Raw genomic sequence first — 20,871 nt, 5'->3', positions numbered from 1 at the left:
CCCGCCATCCCCCCACTTCACCCAGTGCCTGCAGGAAGAAGGAGAACATCGCCACCCAGGGAAGGAGAGCCTGCTGTTGCTGCTGCTGTTGGAACACCACCTCCACCACCCTTCCCAGTGGGACTGCTGCCTGGCAGATGTGCCTCCTGCAGGACCAGGTCCCAGGTACCCAGCCAGCTATGACTAATTTCCATCACCTGTCCCTCTTTGGAGGGATACATAAGCCGGCTGGCTGAGGTGGCCTGGGGTTTTGTCTTTTGTTTTGTTGTTTTTGTTTTCTTTTGGGTGCCATTGGTTTTAGCTATGGGTGGGTTCAGTTTCATTTTATATTGTAGTTCTTGGGTTTTTATGTAGTTTGTATGTTGTATTTTACTTTATCTTGTACGCCGCCTAGAGTGGCTGCTTGTGCGGCCAGATAGGCGGCCTAGAAATAAAATTTATTATTATTATTATTATTCACCTACCTTTCTCTGCTGTTTTTTGCGGCCGTGCGCAGGGTTGCCATCAATCCAGATGGCGGCTGAGGTTTCTGTAAGGGGCTGAAGCCTCTGCCGCCATCTTGGTTGATGGCACGTGCGTGTGCGCGCGCATTGCTGCCATCAACCAAGATGCCGGCAGAGGCTTCAGCCCCTTACAGAAACCTCGGCTGCCATCGTGATTGATGGCAACCCTACACACACTGCAAAAAACAGCAGAGAGAAAGGTAGGTGAAGTGGGGGGATGGTGGGTGGCTGTGAAGCTCCTTCTGTCCTGCGATCCATGGGTCCTACCATGGATCGCAGAAGGGCAGTGGAGGAGCCCCTCAGGGGCCTCTGTAGCTCCAGGGGCCAGTACCCCACTTGGCCGCCCTTTAAAACCAGCCCTGGCTGTCACCAGTATACCACCCCACTGTAGCAGATTACATATTGTGAGTTTTCCAACACAGAATAGATATACCAATGCATGTGATTTCAGGTAAATGATATCAGAAGTACTAACAAAGACTTGTTGTTTTGTTGTTGTTGTTGTAAAGATCATCAGGAAAGGAGGAAGATTCTGCCTGGACCTTACAAGGCAGCCTTTGTTTCTGTCAAATACAGATAAGAGCCTATTAAGTAAATCTGTCTTTCCTCTTTATTCCTGTCCTCTATTTAAGCCACCCTATCATCTGTTTAGACCTATTCCCTGCAAAGGGTTGCATGTTTTTTTTTGTTAAATATAAAAATGCCATATGCTTTGTTTTTGATATGGGACCAAATTCAAATAAATCTATCTTTGGACTCAGAGTTAACAAGTAACGTCAAAATTAACACTTGGAATGGAAAAGGATCACTGTCACTTAAGATACGGCAATGTAGATATTTTCTAGCCCATCCTGTTATCTCTGCGCACTATTATTATCCAAATATGAAAGGCCCAAAGAGGCTCTCCAGGCCCCACAAAAAGGCCACAATGTAATATAATAGTTATAGAATGAAATATCTAAAACCTAACACACGTCTGGGCCTAGCAAGAGGCCATAAGCCTAATCAAGGAGCCCTGCACCCCGCAATAAGGCCACAATGAAATATAATAACAGACTAAATTACCTCAGCCTAATATAGGGTTGCCAGGTCAGAAGCATCCCAAAACCTGAGATTTTGGGACGGGCCCTAGTGATGTCATTAAGTATGATACATTAAGCATCAACCACAGTTGCGTAGAGCATACAATTCAAACAAAAACATTTCTCTGATTGGAAATTAAGATAGAAATCTTAACTCAAAGATAGAGCCTGGAACATTTAATCTAGCCTACTTGCTTCTGGCAAGAAGGGTTTAAGTGCCCTCAGGCCAGGCCAGTCACCAGAAGGCCATTCTTTTTAAATTGACCCTCAGTCCCGCTTCCAGCCCAAGTCCAACCAGGTTACATCTCTTTCGTAGCTATGACCAGTTTGTATACATAAACATTATAACATGTTTATGTGTTATGCTGTGCATGCACATACTTATTTTGTATTATCATTTAATACCACTTAACACAAAAATATCTGTATATATCTGACATGTATGATATAGAACAATATCTGATGTTAGTCATACTCAGAGCAGATCCACTGAAATCAATAGGCATTTATTTATTTAGACCATGTATATACTGCTTATAAAGGTAAAGGTAAAGGTAGAGTAATGAATGACAAGGCCCCACAAAAACTCAGCCCAAATCTATAAGGCCTACACAGGCCCCTAAAAAACCAGCCTAACCTCCCCCTTCACGGTCGAGAGACCCCCCTGCCACACAATTCACTGTGGTGCCACCACGTGCAGCTCCAAAATGGCTACCACCCCTGCAACACTCAGAGGGGGCCCTTTAATGCCCTGTGGGGGTGGGGTGAAGGCCCACCCGAGAGTATACCCTGGCCTGGATCCCAGCTGCCAATGGGAGGCCGACCTCTGGCCCGTCACAGCCTAACAGGCCGCTTCAGGCCCAAAACGGGTCTTACAACCCCGGGGGAGGGAGGCCTAAAATACCCGTTGTAGCACCTCAAGGATGAAAATAAAGGCTATGTGCTGCAGGGGTGGGGTCAATGCCCACCCGCAAGTCCATCCTGGCCTGGCACCCTGCTGCTGGCAGGAAGCCAACCTCTACCCTGCCGCGGGCTAGCAAGCCGCTTCAGGCCCAAACAGGCCTTACAACCTGGGGGAGGGAGGCCGAAAACGTCCGTCGATGGCGCTGCAAAGGGGGAAAATAAATGTCCACCGCAGGTCTGTTCAGGCCTAGTGCCTCAGGGGCTGCAGGCCTAGACCCCCAGCACACGTGGCACCTACAATGCCGCCCCATACAACCAAATGGTGACTCCGCTGCCGCTCCTGTCCCATGCTGCACCCTCCTCGTTGAGCCATCACGTGCCAAGAGGAGAATAGAAGGGGTGGCGCGGGTTTAAATATGCCCCTGGCACCCTGCCCCTTCATGCAGCCTGTCACACATGCACATTATATGCAACCCATGACTGCTGCTCTCTCTAAAATGTTGGCCGCAGTGTCGACCCCTAGCCACAACTACGCCCCGCCCATCCAGGCTGTGTGCGGGTGAGCGTAACAGGATTTGCATTCAGCCAATGTCCAAATCACCATGTGGAGGATCAGGAAATGCAGCAACATGGGTCAGGTTTATGTGTTTCCCTTCTTCCTTTCCACTGCACAGAAGGGGAAGATTAGAAGATTCCACTTCTAGTTAGTGGCAAACCTTAGTTTTGTGCCAAATGCAGCAAACTGTAATTCTCTCAATCCATAGCTTGTCCACAAACCAACAATAAGCCCATGTATTGTATGGGACTGAGCTGCTTGTTCTGATATTGGACTACATTGTGGATTTTTTTGTATAATCCTCACATAGCTATCTAATAGTTTAGAGTGCAGAGTCTCACCTTCAGGTTTAAATTGGCTCCAGGCAGGCAATCTGTCATGTCTTATTATCAAGTGGTTATTTATTTTAATGGGGCCTTAACTGACAGCAGGGAGTAAGCCACTGAACTGTGAACATGCCTGCAATGAAAGGTTTCTCTAATGACACAGTGCTTTGGCATTGTGTTCCTCCACATCTCAGGATAGTGTGGGTTGCTTTGACTGCTCGTTTAAATCTTACATTTCTTGGTGGTTGTGTTCATTTTGCACTAAACAATGTTCTTAATTTTAAGACCTTCTGAGAATTTATGGATGAATTGTTTTCTGATTTTTTAAAAAAATCAGCATTGATAATACTTGATAGTTTTTCTTTTGCTCTTGACTGCCATTTAAAGTGGGGTTTTATTATTGTTTTATGTTAGAGTGATTTATTATTTGTGTACACACACACACAATCTCTTTCCGTCTTCCAAACATGGGTAAGATTAAACACTAAGGTAGTCCCAGTTCCAGCTCCTGTGTGCCCAGGTCTAAACAAAGAAGAATTGACTCATTTCTGTGTTCTACATCTCCCACAAAGTTTAACATCCCCATTAGTAATCAATATGCTATATTGGAGCAAGTTTCCACAAGGCCAATAGGAAACCCTGATTGTGTTCCTGCAGACCCTTTTGAGACATCCAAACCTATACATAGTTTGGAAACATCTAGCTATGAAGATGGAAAAAATTTGGCTGACCAGTGCTCTTCAGTGGATAGAACAAAATCTTCAATCTGTGTTCTTTTAAAAGAACTAAAGATTTGGAGCAGCTCTCTGCTAAACTAGATTTTCAAAGTATTGATAAATGTGACAAATCAAATTATGCATTTAAAGTATAAAGTAGAGGCAGTACCTTTTCCACACAGTAACCAAATATTGGAACTGCCCACTGTGATGTTCCTATATTAATGTATATATGGTAAGTGTTGTTGTTTTAGAAGATACATGGTAAGTGGAGTGAAAGAGGAGGGGGAGTGAATGGGCAGTAGAATGCAAGATGATTGGCTGAGTGTTTAAAATGGCTGAATGTATAAAAGGAAGAGTGAGAGTGGAATCGGGGGGGAGAAGAGAACTGAGTGGGTTGGTTGGTGGGGTTTAGAGAGTTGTTTGCCAGGAGGGAGGTGGAGTTCGGATTAGTATTGAGTAAAACCATATGCTTATGTGCCTTAAGAAGAAATCTTGTTAATCTTGTTAGCTTTGTTATCTGTAATAAATACTTAATTTGGTTTACCAAAGGCCTGATCCTTGGCTGGGGTTTCACAGACCAGAAGGGAGGGTAAGGTAATGACCAAGGCTGAAGGGGAACTGTAACAAATGGTGGCAGCGGTGAAGAGAATAACAATACCAGTATTCAGAGTCTCTGGGAATACTAGTATTAGGACGTTACTGGTGGTTGCCTAGCAGGGGGATCTGTTGAGATCTGTGCTAGAGCAGGGAGAGAAACCATAAGAGAGAGCGGTCCGGACTGGTGGAGTGGTGGTGCCTAGAGACAGGCAGTAACCACGAGCGGGTAGGAACCTGACAGGGAGAGCCAGGGAAGGACGCATCACATGTGGTGGCAGTAGCGGTGGGATACGAACAAAGGAGACTACATCACACGTGGTGTCAGTAGCGGTGGGATATGAACAACAGAGAATCCAGATACAGTGGTGTGGCAAACAGAAATAACAAAACAAGATTTCTTGTGAGAGTGACTGGCAGAGAGTGTGTGGCAAAGAGTGAGTGAACTCAAACACCATGGCTGAATACATAAAAATGAAAAGAGAGGAGCTGGTGGAGAAGTGCATAACATTCAATTTACCTCATGAGGGTAAAGGGGTAGATGAATTGAGGGTAGCACTTATAGGATTTGCAACTGCCCAGCAAAAACAACCTGTCAGAGAAGAGACCCCAGAAGGATATTTAAGCAATCCCGCTTATATAGAGTACTTGAGAGAGAAGTTAAGATGGGAGGCTGATGAGAAAGAAAAGCAGCAGGTCTTTGAGGCTGAGGAAAAAGACAAACAGAGGGAGTTGGAAGCTGAGAGATTACATCTATGTAGGATTGCTCTGGTAGTTGCACTATATTATGGTAAAATACATCAGTGGAGATCAAAGATTACTGTGATACATAATTTATCTCAGATTCTGAATCTCCACAGCTGTGAAATTGACCTCGAATTGGTGGAAGTCCTTCTCTTAAATTCCCACTTTTTATTCTAATACAATTCCCAAAATGTTGTTGGATAATAAGAACAGATTACAGTATAGTGGATTAACAGTATTGAAGGTATATAAGAATTATACTTTGAAACCTTTGGGGAGTTTAACACTGCTATTTTAACTGCACAGAGTCGTAATCTGTAACACTAATCAGCTGGTGCACTGAAAAAATATTTAAACCTAATGTTAAGTCAGAAATAAATGTGAAAATCAATTATGTCTAGCCACTTTGGTATTTTATGAGCTTTGCCAAATGACATTCAAATTATAGAATGACTAAGAGTTGTCTAAGTGAAGCTTTCAAATTTCTATTGCTAGCAGAATAATCCACCCCTGTGCAGGGCTGGGAGGATATGTTGGAATGGGTAGAAATGTCTCTCTGCCCAGCTCTGCCAGCTATTCAAGCTTCTCACCTGCTGTCACCAATGGAGTAACGCAAGCATCACTCTACCAGTGTAGTCCCTTTCTGCCTGCCAAATGTATAAGTGGGCACAAGTACTACTGCAGGATCGTTACTGATGGCAACTAGTGTAAGACTACAAAACAGGGTGTTCCAGAGGCAGAGAAAGGGAGGGGCTGAGCTGGCTCAGGATCCATTGGATCCCAAACCAGTCCCACTGCCATTGAGTGATGGCATTGGACCTGAACTGGGCCCTAATGCTGCACCAGCTACAGGCTGGCTCAGCAATCATACTGCCTCCCACCTTCCCCCTTGGTCACTGTACACTACAGATGCAGCCATGTCCTCACCCCAGTTGGTGGCTGAGGCTTGGATTTTCCCATTAGGCTGTAATCCTAACCACACTTACATGGTTAAGAACATAAGAACATAAGAAGAGCCTGCTGGATCAGGCCAGTGGCCCATCTAGTCCAGCATCCTGTTCTCACAGTGGCCAACCAGGTGCCTGGGGGAAGCCCGCAAGCAGGACCCGAGTGCAAGAACACTCTCCCCTCCTGAGGCTTCCGGCAACTGGTTTTCAGAAGCATGTTGCCTCTGACTAGGGTGGCAGAGCACAGCCATCATGGCTAGTAGCCATTGATAGCCCTGTCCTCCATGAATTTGTCTAATCTTCTTTTAAAGCCGTCCAAGCTGGTGGCCATTACTGCATCTTGTGGGAGCAAATTCCATAGTTTAACTATGCGCTGAGTAAAGAAGTACTTCCTTTTGTCTGTCCTGAATCTTCCAACATTCAGCTTCTTTGAATGTCCACGAGTTCTAGTATTATGAGAGAGGGAGAAGAACTTTTCTCTATCCACTTTCTCAATGCCATGCATAATTTTATACACTTCTATCATGTCTCCTCTGACCCGCCTTTTCTCTAAACTAAAAAGCCCCAAATGCTGCAACCTTTCCTCGTAAGGGAGTCGCTCCATCCCCTTGATCATTCTGGTTGCCCTCTTCTGAACCTTTTCCAACTCTATAATATCCTTTTTGAGATGAGGTGACCAGAACTGTACACAGTATTCCAAATGCGGCCGCACCATAGATTTATACAATGGCATTATGATATCGGCTGTTTTATTTTCAATACCTTTCCTAATTATCGCTAGCATGGAATTTGCCTTTTTCACAGCTGCCGCACACTGGGTCGACATTTTCATCGTGCTGTCCACTACAACCTCGAGGTCTCTCTCCTGGTCGGTCACCGCCAGTTCAGACCCCATGAGCGTATATGTGAAATTAAGATTTTTTGCTCCAATATGCATAATTTTACACTTGTTTATATTGAATTGCATTTGCCATTTTTCTGCCCATTCACTCAGTTTGGAGAGGTCTTTTTGGAGCTCTTCGCAATCCCTTTTTGTTTTAACAACCCTGAACAATTTAGTGTCATCAGCAAACTTGGCCACTTCACTGCTCACTCCTAATTCTAGGTCATTAATGAACAAGTTGAAAAGTACAGGTCCCAATACCGATCCTTGAGGGACTCCACTTTCTACAGCCCTCCATTGGGAGAACTGTTCATTTATTCCTACTCTCTGCTTTCTGCTTCTTAGCATCCATGGTTAGGATGGTACTGTAATTAATGAATATAGTCTCTTACAAATGGCATTTACTTGAATTCTCCATCAATATGCTAAGAAGCAAAAAGCTATAAGCATGAAGTACAGCAGTGCAATTTCACTGAGGTACAGTTTTTATGGTACAGCAGGAGCTGAAGTGCCTTGTGCCTAGAACAAAATCTGACCTTCCTCTCTTGTTTTATAATGTTGGATTAAAATGATTCTGGTGCTGCTTTTTTGTGTATCTTTCAACTTGTTCACTTAGCAATTAACTCCTTTGTTATAAGTGTGTGTGTGTGTGTGTGTCCCATTCATTTTGTAGATTTGCATGGTTAACAGTGTAGTAATGGAAAAGAATTCACCCCAGCACGTTGTCTGTTGTTGTTTGCTAGTAGTATTCATATTTTGTGGCTGTTGGTTTTAGCTCAGTTCCTTAAGAATAATACTTGACCATTTATACAATATGTTATTCAAAACATTTCTTGTGCATTAATCTTTTCAAAACCATTGTAATATTTTCAAAACTGTTTTAAAGTTAAGACAGTAAAGGATGAATACAGATGACCTTTGTATTCACTTGTTGGTATTGCTCTATGCACTCAACTATGGAGAGATTATTCCTGAGTACCACAGTTAGGATATACTGCTGAATCTTATAAACCAGAATTTTGAATCAGTGGGGGGAAATGCTATTTAAAGGGATGGGGGGAACTACTGAAAACTAATATGCTGGGAATTCAACATTGCAGCAGCTCCCAAAGCTACTTAGCAACAGGATTTAGCACTTGGCAGTTGTTTATTGAGTATGTGACCATGTTGGGGGCTGTGAAACCACAGTGTATGGTTAATAAAAGTGTGTGTGCGCACGCATCCATGCGCACGTGTGCATGCGCACAGGAGGTGGGAAGGTCCCACAGTAGCGGCCTTTAAACTTCTGTTAAAACTGACCATCATTTTATGTTATTTATTGAAAAGCATTTATAAAGCACTTAATAGTTAAAAATCTCTATGTGGTGTAACCAAGCCTGCATATGTCCCTAATTACACATCACATGCTAACATGCATGTATATAGGTGATCTGTGGCACACCACGGGGAAGTTGCACTATATCTTAATAACTTCAGGAACTTGGGAATTAGCAAGAACCACTAAGCCCCAAATTGGGTTCAAACAAAAAGACTTTTATTAGTATAGGCACCAAAATGGCATTTGAAAAATAAAGTGTGGCTTGAATCACCAAAATGTAATAATTGAAGGTAAAGGTGTCCCCGCACTTATAGTGTGGTTGTTTCTGACTCTTAGAGTGACGTCTTGCGACGTTTACTAGGCAGACCGTATATATGGGGTGGGATTGCCAGTTCCTTCCCCGGCCTTTCTTTAACCCCCAGCATATGTCGGGTACTCATTTTACCGACCATGGATGGATGGAAGGCTGAGTGGACCTCGACCCCTTTTACCGGAGATTCGACTTCCTCCTTCCGTTGGAATCGAACTCTGGCCGTGAGCAGAGCTTTGGCTGCGTTACTGCCGCTTACCACTCTGCGCCACGGAGGGTCTATATGTAATAATTAGACCAATAAAATTGTTAGTTTAAGCAAAATTATACAGGGGCTTGATAAAACCCAATTTACCCATACCACCAACTTACATGTAAATGATTTCTATGATCAAGATAGAGTTGGGGTATTTTGCTGTAAAAGGAGCTGGAGTGGCACTAGAAATCTAGTAGGCTGCAGTAGAAGTCTAGATGCACCAGGGGAACTTCAAATGCAGGTGATGGGGTTGGACCACAGAAAGATAGAAAGACAGTGGGACCTGAGAAATACGGAGGAAGGAGTGAGGAATAGAAGAGGTGAAAAATGAATAGTTAACTGTTCGAAAGAGAGGGAAAAGGAATGGGTTTCCTGAGTTTTATCACAATCCAAGGATGTGGGATTAGGGCTATAAACCAAAGGTCTCGGAGCTGTTGGATACTAATCTGCCTCAGAGTTCTAAATAGCAAGAATCTAGCTAGTTTCATGTAGGAAAAGGGGTATGATGGGAGGAGGACAGCCTGTAGCCAGCCAGCCTTGTTAGGTGAGGCAGTCACATTTCTAGGTGGGGCATGGGGGGGAGGCACATAGCACCAGCTAATCTCACCTCCCACTCACTGGTGAAGAAGACGTGAGGGTCAGGCCAGGGGAAAGGAAAGGGAAAGGCAGTGACCTTCCCTGACACTCCTCCTCCATCCACAGAGTGTGTTAATTTACATGAATGAAATTTAATCTGTTGAATTGCCTCACCTTTTTTGAGAAGGGGGAATACCAGACTCAAAAGCTTGACTTTGCCTATAGCTACAGTCCCTTTTCACCTGTAGCCTGTCCCTGTGTTCTAATTCTTCATGGACTGAACTACTTTGGTAAAGACAGTGAATGTCTGAGTTTGGCTTTGATGCTGCATTAGTAATCTTAGTTTTAGATTCCACATGAAAAACAAATTTGTCCATGCTACAAGTTTAGGGAAGGACAGAGAGAACATAAATACTCTAGGGTGTATTCGTTAACTCCACCTGGAGAGTCCCTCCTAGTCTTGTTCCTGGCCTTCAGATTTTTCTTCCTGGTGGGCAATCAAGGGAAAAAATTTTAACTGGCTGCTCTATAAAGGACAAACTAAGCAATTAGAAACTAATTGTGGAAAGCAATTGGATTTTTTTTACTGGTTGCTATGTTGATTTTTCTGTCTAGAAACCCTGAAAAGGCCTCATGCTGAGCTGCACATATTGGGAAAATCAGAAATTAAGCCTGAGTTAAAGCTTAGGTGACCAGCCAGCCAGCTTGCTAACTGTAGTGTGCACAGCAATATTTATATTCCTCTAGGACTGTTTTCATCCTTTGCCATCAAATAATAAAAACAAAGAAATAGCCACTATGAATGTGAGTATGTGCTTTAAAAGAATAAAGGGTAGCCCTTTTTTCAGATCACTTTATCTCTTTATTTCACTCTTTAGCAATAAGCACTGAATCCTGCTCTACTCGTTATAAAAACTGCAGAGTAAACAAACTATTACTTCTTACTGCAGACAAGCAAACATGCTTCTTTATTGCTGGCTTGGTAGACAGCACAACTGAAAATAAAAATGAAAAGCAGAGCAAAGGAAAGGCCAAGGGGTGGAGTCTAACTCTAGCCCACAAAACCAAGTTCTAATATTTAACTCTTCAAGAATCATGTTACTGTACAGGCTGTTTTTTCAGGATCACTTAATAGGGTGATTGTGATAGTGAAAAATCTACCCTCAGTCAGGGGAAGTCTTGGGTGAGCAGACTTTTGGGGGATCTCCCAGATAAAGCTTTTGTTGTGCACTTGCCCTGCATTATTCACTAAATTCTTCAGAGGATGCTACTCTTAGATTGCTCCTGTTCTTACAAGCTATCATTCTTTAAATGGAGGTTGTCATTGTCTGTCATGTCACGAATTAAATTACCCCCAAAAAACTGGGGGGAGCACAGCCCTAGGGGGAGCAGTGCCCTATTCCCCCAAGATCTGGAGGGGAAGCTGAAGAAGTGGTAGTTCATATCCCATCCTTCCTCCCAGAAGGAGCTCAGAGTGGCAAACAAAAATGCTAAAAACATATTTAAAACATCTTAAAAACAAAACACATTTAAAACATCTTTAAAAATAAATCTAAGAACAATTCCAACACAAATGCAGACTGGGAAAGGTCTCTACTTAAAAGGCTTGTTGAAAGAGGAAGATCTTCAATAGGCACCGAAAAGACAACAGAGATTGCACCTGTCTAATATTTAAGGGGAAGGAATCCCAAAGGACAGGTGCCTCAGCACTAAAGGTCCGTTTCCTATGTCGTGCAGAATGAACCTCCTGATGAGATGGTATCTGCAGAAGGCCTCACCTGTAGAGCACACTGATCGACTGGGTGTATAAGGGGTAAGAAGATCTTTCAGGTATCCTGGTCCCAAGCTGTATAGGGCTTTATACACCAAAACTAGTACCCTGAACTTAGCCAGTAGGCAAGCCTTTGTATGTCACTCTTGAGCTCTGCACTGTATCACTTCCAAGAAAGTAATCTGGGTTCCTTAGAAACCTCCCATTATGATTCCAAAAGAAGAAGCATTTATTTAAGCAACAACATGAAGCTTAATATCCATTAAGGTTTCTGACTAACCCAAAGAAAACAACAAACACAGAGACAGGGCAAGGAGGGAGCTAGCTGAGGTTGGAGCAACCCATCCTAAAATAATCTCCCATGAGACTTTAATCCTAGATAGGATGAATTGGCTTGGAACAGGCTGAGTGAAGAAAGGACCTGTGGAAACTGAGTAGACTGCACAATGCGGTCCCTTGGGGACAGACACTGAAAGGATTCTGTTACCTAAAGAGAAGAGTTATCTGACACAATAGATTAACTTGATTCTGGTCACTACCAAGGGAAGGAGAGACCAGCATAGAACTGATGCTTGAGGAGAAAAGGGATTTCCTATTCCAGAATGGACAGAGGGTTCAGAAGGGAGCAGGGGTATGGGCCATGAGCCAATCAAGGTGAGGTACCCTAAGATCTGACCATATTTGTAACTTCAGTACTCAGTGCAAATTGGAGGTGGGGAATCCTATCCTTGAGAAACTCAAACAATTGTTGATTAAGTTGCTGGTGCGAGAACTGCAAGTTAGGAAAGTTGCTTTGTTCTCATAGATGTAATTGATGGCCAGAATGAGATGTGTGCTCATGGTGGCAGTTGGCAATGAGACTGAGTGCAGAGTTGGCATTAGCATAATCTGGAGCTCTTTCCCCTTCCAGACACTGAGGGCAGGTTTGTCTACTATTAATGAGATTAGGTGGTGTACACCAGATATGATTGCTCCCATCATGCTTGCAAGAGCCTGCACTCTTTGCACAGTTACCTGTAGAGTAAAGCTAAAGGAGTTAGAGGTATGCTTGGGATGCCAGCCAGATTGGTTAACAGCGTCACATGAAATGGCATTTATGTTTGTGTTTGTAATGTGGGATTTTAGTACAGTTACTCAGCGGCTAATATGGATTCATAGCCGGGCTACTGTTTAAAGCTTATGGAATTCCAGAGCACAATATGTGGCAATAACCAATAGCTTAGGTATGTTTGTTTGTTTGTTTGTTTGTTTTTAAAGAGAGGTTGCCTAACTAATGGAAGGTAGATCTGTTGATAGCTGTTAGGCATGATAGTTAAATGGAATTTCCATGTTTAACGGACTGAAAGGCCATTGCCAATATATGCTACTTACAAGCTTCCAGGGGCATCTGGGTGGCCACTGTTGGAAACAGAATGCTGCACTACATGGATGTTGATTGGCAAAAAAAGGATTATTTTAGCCTTTGATGCACTTTGCAATTAACCCTTAATGTTGCATTCCCAAGGTTATGTATAGTTCCTTTAAAACCTCTATATATGTCATTTATCTATATTGGGCCAGGAATTGATGACGTTGTGTGTGTGTGTGTGTGTGTTTTGTTTTTAAAGATTCTTATCAGTAGTCCAAGTCCCACACATTCTGCTGTCTTAAAGATGGAGACGTAACCAGCACTAACCCAGATTTGCAGTGCAATCTGATTGCTAGTCCAAAATTTACTGTTTTCCCATTTTAAAATTAATAAAACGAGACAGAGAGGAGAGTAAGAGTATGATATTCAGTGAGGTGAGACCAGAGCTATTAAAATTACCTATGTTGGCTCATACGTCATTCATGTGATGCACAACCACTGGCTTTGATAATGATCTGTGAAAGCTGCTTCATTCAATTAAACTGTCCTATGTTAGGTTGTGTGTGTTTTTGTGAAAGGCTCAGTTATTTAGGTTTGATTTACCCAAGAATCCTTGTCACATAGGGTTGTACAGTAGGGCCCCACTCATATGGCAGGTTACATTCCAGACCCCTGCCTAAAAGTGAAACCTGCCGAAAAGCGGAACTCCATCAATAAAATGGCACCCGATGCCCAAAAAACACTGTAAAAGTGGAACAAGCACCATATGAGTGAGGCTACTCTAATTGAAAACTGCCATATTAGCGGAATGCCAAAAAGCGGGGCCCTACTGTATTCAGCTAAGTCCTACTTAGAGCAGACCCATTGAAATTAATGAACATAAGTTAGTCGTATCTATTAACTTCAGTGGGTCTACCCTGAGTAGGACTAGCACTGAATGCCACCCATTGGAGTTATCTTGGTACATTGTCCTTCAGTGTTCAACAAATAGATGTTGACCCTCGACTTCTTTTTGCTCCAGCAGAAGTTGAAGGAGTATCTGGAAGGGCGAAACCTCATCACCAAGCTTCAGGCAAAACATGACCTCCTTCAGAAGACTCTGGGAGAAAGTAAGTCTGGAAATTACTTGTCATTGTGGCAGCCCATCCCTTGTAATTACTGAATTAAGCAGTAGACTGAGCATAACAATCTTGGATTATCAATGCTAAATGGACAAAGTCATGTTTTATGAATTTATTATTCAATCCCTACAGCACTGCTTAAGTAATGATGAAAGGGAAGTACTTAATGAGCCAATAATGTGCATCATCTATTTATTTAATTGAAGCATATGCTTATTTCCCTTCCCTCCACTTCACCCACCCATCCTAATCATTCCACAGAATCAAATTGGGGTAATCCTCATAATTAATTTTTTCTCCTGGCATGCAAATATTGTATCATTTAGGGAAGTGCTGTTTTCACTAGATTTACTTGCTTTTCTTCTCTGTGTAGACTTCTTAAGCAATTCAGGATAAAAGGGTGTTTATAGGTAGAATTGGAGGTATAACAGTTTCAGTTCACTGAATTGGATGGACCACCAGAAACTGGAGCTGGAATGATTAGTTAACCTTATACCAATGTTGAACTAAGATGCCACCAAAAATTATGTATCTGAGCACACATGAAAAACCCATCTGTCCAGTGTCTGAGAAAAGGCAAGGCAACGTAATCTGAAATTCCTAGGCACAAAAGAATTCTCTGTTCGTATGAAAGCAAGGACCTACTCCTACTTCCAAGGTAGTTATCTGTGTTGATGTGTTTTCCATTTGCAGGATTCAGGTCTTTGGGGAGAAGAGCTAAATTAGAGGGTTCCTTCTGAATTATAATGTGTTATAAAATCCTTTTTGCCAAAACTTGCTTTGATTGTTGCAAACTCTATTCCGAACCATGTGGCTGAATGCCTCTGGCCCACAATTAGCTGCTTTTAATAGAGCTTTGTATTGGTACATCAGATCATTTACTGTATGTGCATCTACGAACATTAATGTGAATGGTCTGGAAAATGCTTTGCATTCTGGATCCACAAATGTGTTGGATGAAGGTTATTTTTAATTTGACTCTGATCCATAGGAAGTGAAAGGAGGCAGATGCATTTTCCGGGTTTTCTGACACAAGAAATTATTTTTCTTTCATAAAGTGAAACAAGTCAGGTCATTTCCTGGGAGCATTTCCCCCCTCTGAATATCTCCATACAATGCTTAAGCTGCTCCTGTGACAAATTGCATTCCTGGGCCGTAGCTAACTTCTGCATTCCAGCGTATGGCTTCTCTTAACCTGCCTGCCCCCTTAAACTGATTTCCTGCAGAGAGAGGAAGAATAAAGCGGAATGTGTTTCTTGTCCAACTTTCTAAAGTCAGATGGCCCCTTTTGCTTCTGCCTGCTTTGTAATGCTTTTGTGGATTGGGCTGCAGAAGTTCTAGTCCCTGATTTTGAGTCATTAAAAAAAAAGCATAGATGCAATTATGTTGGAGAACAAGGAAGTTAAAAAATATATATTTCCCTCAGAACGCTATAAATTTAGGGGATTTTAGATGTTAATCCTAACCAATTTATAAATGCTATTAAACTAATGAGTGAGTGATTGAAATCCTGCAATTTGGCATTGTTTCCCTGAGAGAGATTACTTGGCAGAGTGCTAAATATGACCGGTTGCCTAACTTTGGAGGAACTTGGTATGGATTTGTGTACATCCCGCCCACTTCCCTTTAAGGTGACTTTTGACTTCCCTTGTCAATTATTTTAATCTGAAGATAAGTTCCATTAATAAAAAGTACCAGCAGATCTTTCTATCTATGAGTAATTATTTCCCTGCCTTCCATTTGCATTTCCTACTGTAATACTAGAGCCATTTGATGTTGCCACAGCCATGTAATTTATATGTATGAATATTCTGTGAAGGAAATGGGACAGATGGTGAGAAACTCTAGTTTGGAATAATGTTGCTATAAATCATACACCATTCTGGGTAATTGAGGTTTATGTTGGGAGGGAGAAAGTGACTTTTCAAAATAAGTTATTTATTTTCCATGATCAACAATTAGCCCCATTTGCATCACCTCATTTTTAATCGTGAGCTATCAGGGCAAATCCTTAGTTGATGCAAATCAATAACATGCCAGTGCAGGAAGCAACTTAAAATCTGTTTCGACTCTGATATGTGCCAAATAATTTGTGTGTCCCTTTCCCCCCTAACTGTGCTATTTTTAAATACTGCCTGTATCAGCACCAGGCATAATGTTTTGGCCCTTTTCCTTCCAAGCCATAAGAAGGTTAGTGGGATTTTTATATATTTATTGTCAAGAATAGCTAAGTTTGAGTTAAAGTTGGTCAAGCTAAAATGGTTCAACCAGAGGGAATTCGAGGAGCTTTGCCGATCCCTGGGGTATTCTGCTAGAGAAGTCCAAGGCTTTAGTGCCAGACAGGCAATTTGCTAATGTCAAGAAGATGCAACTGAACCTTATCCATTATCTCTTATCTGCTTTCTGAGATCAAAGTCAGGGAGAGTGGGTATTGCAGATCAGGACCGCTGGGTGGGACTGTCTAGCCCCCTTATCTTCAAAGAAGGTGATCACGGAAGGGGCGCCTAGGATGGCTAATTGGCCCCCTCCGTATTGCAGCTAAACCCCATAAAAATGGTGATCCTTCAGTTACTTGTTCCCGTTCCCTTATTCCAACTACTTTGACCTGCCTGACAACGCTGTTGGGAACCAGGCATTTACTGAAGTGAGTATAGGTTTGTTTGGGTTGATTGTCTGTATGAAGCTCTCACAGTATTATGCAAATGTATCTCTTGTTTAGCCAGGCTGAGGGCAATCAGCTTTAAAGGAAATATATGCTGCTCTCTTTTTGTACCTTTTCTTTAAAAAAAACTACCCTTTTATTAATGGGGTGTATTGCTTGGGGCTGGCTTATGACTCCAAATTCAGTCCTTGATCACTGGTCGCTACTGACTACCGTTGATTAGTGTGGGTTAATGCCCTAGTGTAGAGGGTGTAACAATAGGTCTGCTCTAGGATCTCCGTTAGTGCTCTGAATTCCCCTTATTCAGAGTGGAAGCTAATAAAGGGGTGGTGGCAGCTTACCCCTTCCAGGTTTGGTATTTGGGTGTAACTAATCCTGGAATGTAAGAGCTTGCCCGGGAAGCAGGGACCCCAGGGAATTGGGACTGTTCTCAGAAGCAAAGAACCCCCTTGTGGTGCTGAGGTCAAGGGACCTCTGGGGGGGCAATCTTTCATATATAAATATGATTGTGGAAAATAGCATGAAACCCATGAGTCCTGAAATAGAGGGGATGTTAGCATGTTGTGCTTTTGCACTAACTAATCTGTGAATGTTTTCCATCTCTCTTAAGTGGTTTCATAAAATATAATCTCTCTTCCCTACTGCTTACCCCCTGGGGAGAAGGCAGAGGGAGAAATGGCCTTAACTCTTCTTTGGCAATAGCAGTCAACAATTAGTTCATCTTATAGCAAACCAATTTCTAAAAACAATGCATTCCGAAGAAAGAGTCTTCAGGCAGCTTGGAGCTGTTTTATGCATTCCCTAGTCAGCCACATAGGAGCCTTGCCAGCAAGGATAGGCCGTCCAGATCTCCATAAGAGCAGGAGTGGGGGGAGAGCAGCTGCTGGGTCACACTTAAATAAAAAAATCCCAGTCCCCTTTTCCCCAAAACTGAGGTTGGAGCCATTTTTTCCCATTCTTTCTGCCAGCTACAAGTCTCTCTCCTTTTTAAAACATCGCTATTTTTCTCTTAACAGGTCAAAGGACTGACTGTTCTCTTGCCAGGTAGGTGTGGCTCCAAGCAGCTTTGTTGTTTCAGTTTCTTCCAGTAACCCAAATAGTCCTTTTCTTGCAAACAAAGCATTCGCTAATCCACCTTCAAACTCTCCCCATTTTGATGGCACGTTTCACATTTGTTATTTTTCATAATAAATAAATAAAAACACAGCTTTGGGAAATATAAGCTTCCATTTGAAAGCCTTTCAAGCAGCCTCCCACACCATGCCCATAACATAAGAAAGGCCTAGTACACACATAATGCTAAATCATGGGTTAACATTATATGTATGAGCTAGAATGAGCCCCTGAAATCTTGAGTTTGCATGCTCCCTCCTCTGCTCCTCCTTCTCCCGTATGACAGGGAAGGACTTCTGTAGTGGCATTTACTTTCAGTTTCCACGGATCCTTGCTTACTGTTACAAATGAACCAGGGATCATGGTTGACAACAAACTTTGGTTAGTTAACCAAGCCAGCTTCATAATCCATGGCTTGAAATTGGCTTGTTTTGAAACTTACCACACTGTTTCAACAGCTGTCCCTGGTTCACATGTAACAAGTCAGCATTCATGGAACCGGAAAATAAATACTACAGAAGCACTTCCAGGAGAGCTTGAGAGGAGGGGGAGGTGTATGAGCCTTCACTTGGCCTCACTCTAGCTTAGGCACATAGCACTAAGCCAGCCTTCACCAAACATGCCCTCCATGTGTTTTGAACTACAGCTCACATCAACCTCACTATCATAGCATGCTAGCTGGGAATGAAGGATGTCATAATCCAAAACATCCGGAGGGCACCAGGTTGGTGAAGACTGCATTTAAAATATAGTTTAGCATTAAGTGCATACTGGCCCCAAAATGAGGCACTTTACCAGCTAAAAAATTTGGTTGTCTGTATTGCTAAGTTGAAGATGTAGGTTGTTTAAGTAGAGTTGCTGCAGCTGTATTTACCAGGGAGAATTTGGATGGATTGGGACTTTGAACTACTGAGACTTCTGAAACGTGGAATGTGCTATCCAGCTTCAGTCTAAGGGCACAAGTAGATACTACACAGCAATGGTGCTGCCACCAGAAGTGGAAAGGCATGTCAGGTTGGCCTCCCATTCTAGACTGCTACTGGTAGGAACTGGAAAACAATACAAATATGTATCTTTGAATGCTGTGGGGAGGAAGAGAGACCCAATACAGGATTGGCTTGTGTTGAGCAGAACATATAATTACACCCTAATAAACTCACTTAAAGGAGGGGAAATGCATGACAGTTAGTTAATATGTTGTAAAATATATTTTTTCTAGCCTAAAACCCCTTCATTTTTCCAGGCTAGACAAGACATTGTGCTCTGCTGGATTTACTCCTGACATGAGGGATAAAAAACTCTGAAACAAATGCTTGAAGTACTTTTGATTGTTTAATGGGGGAGAGGATGGATCAGTCATATAAGGGTTTTCTTTCACTTTGCCCTGTTGACCCCATCTGGTCTGACATGGAATTGGATTGCAGCAGTGAAGAGAATAAACGTTTTGTTATAACTGGGCCCAGCATCAATCATGCTGTCATAAATGTCACTGCATATGTGGAAATAATAATAGAAAAAAATGACTGTTGATGAGGCCTTCTGTGAAACATTACAAATCTCCAAATTGCCATTCTATATTGACCTGGAAGTCGAGGCGTATGCATGTGCATGTGGAGGATGTATGCGTGAACACCTTTCTAACAAAGAGAGGGTGATTATTCCATATCTGGAGCCATTACTTCATTTTACATTTCTCATACTAAAGCAGTGTTGACAGGTCCTAATTAGGGTCTGACATCTATAATAATAAAATATTATTCATTGTAGAACAACATTAAATAATGGAGTATCATTTAGGGCTGGTAATTTAAAATATACTTGCATTGCCTGTGACAGGAATCTGTCCTGTTTCTTCTCCCTCCCCCCTGATCCCAGTAGCTTGCTCATCCTTCATTTTTTTCTTCAGAACAGCCCAAAATTAAAAGTATAATTATGGTTCTTAAGCGCAAGTAAGGTTGCTGCCTTACAAATTCAGCAACCATCTGTCCTGGCGGAGAGTTGGGTTGTATGATCCAGGGACATTTCAGTAGCTTGTGTCTCCTGCAATTCATTTTGGTTGGATTAGAAGCAAAAGTAGAGAGAAGGCAAACAAGTCCAAATACTATTACAGCTGATTTGAAACTGCTTGCTCTGGTGAAGAGAAGTGCTCCCATATAACAGGTGGATCAGCTGAACTCAGAAGTGCTTGAAGACAGATTTTGACACAAGACCCATAAAAATTCAGCAAGATAACAATAATTGTGGTGATGTTTAAAGTCGAAACCAAACTGTCTCACTAGCCAATGTGGTGCCCTCCAGGTGTGGTGGACTCCAGTTCCCAGCCAGCACATCCAGTGTTCAAGGATTATGGAAGAAGTACTTCAAAACATCTGGAGGGCACTGTGTTGGCTACCCCAGTACTAGAGTGTTGCCATTGTGCTCTGGATTTACCACCTCCTTCTCCTTACCATTCTCCTGATCTACAACAGATTGGGTAATGCATGGATCTGTCCAAATCTTAAGGGGATCTTTGCACTCTGAGAGGAAGTTTCTTTACCAACTCATATGTTATGATGACGATGCAGTTGATTGTTGCCCTTTGGCAGGTGTTGCTTTGCATCAACAATACTTTGCTAGGAGAAGGACATAACTTAGTGGTAGGGCCAACACATTGCATTCAAAGGGTTTCAGGTTCAATCCCTGACATCTCCAGATCGGATTGGGAAAGACTGCTGCCCGAAACTCTGCAGAGCCACTGTCACTCTGTGTGTACACAGTACTGAGTTAGATGGACCAATGGTCCGACTCAATATAAGACAGCTTCCTATGTTCCTCTGTACCATGGATATAATTACACTGAGATTCTGGCTTTAAGAAAACAATAAAGTTTACATTTATTGTAGGAAATGCATGCTGGATAGGAAGGATCCATAGTTCTGGCTAACAAAGGTGGAAATGCAAAGAGCCATACTTTCCCTTTGATCTCTGCAGGAGAGAGACAAAGGAAAGATGTCTCCTCTCCCAACACATGTTACACATGTCTTGAACTAAGTGGAGGGCGATGGAATCTATTTTTCCCTCTGTTTATTCCTCCTCTAAAGTTTATGTTGTTTTTGCAGACTTTGTCCCTCCCCTTCCTCCTTTCTCTTTCTGTCTTTGT

General features: G+C 42.5%; 1 protein-coding gene across 6 annotated transcripts in view; it reads left to right on the top strand.

The window, feature by feature from the left end:
- Positions 1-20,871, top strand: part of SRGAP2 (SLIT-ROBO Rho GTPase activating protein 2) — a 332,663-nt gene that overhangs the window by 243,569 nt on the left and 68,223 nt on the right. For all 6 annotated transcript variants that reach the window (XM_061632118.1, XM_061632116.1, XM_061632117.1 and 3 more), the window contains exons 11-12: positions 13,861-13,945; positions 17,636-17,663. In XM_061632118.1, the coding sequence (XP_061488102.1) occupies positions 13,861-13,945; positions 17,636-17,663 (113 nt within the window). The remainder of the gene's footprint in view (positions 1-13,860; positions 13,946-17,635; positions 17,664-20,871) is intronic.

This window comes from Rhineura floridana, chromosome 6 (genome assembly GCF_030035675.1).
Source record: "Rhineura floridana isolate rRhiFlo1 chromosome 6, rRhiFlo1.hap2, whole genome shotgun sequence".
Lineage (NCBI taxonomy): Eukaryota > Metazoa > Chordata > Lepidosauria > Squamata > Rhineuridae > Rhineura > Rhineura floridana.
The sequence above is the reverse complement of the archived record's forward strand: the minus strand, read 5'-3'. Positions and strand labels throughout refer to the sequence as shown.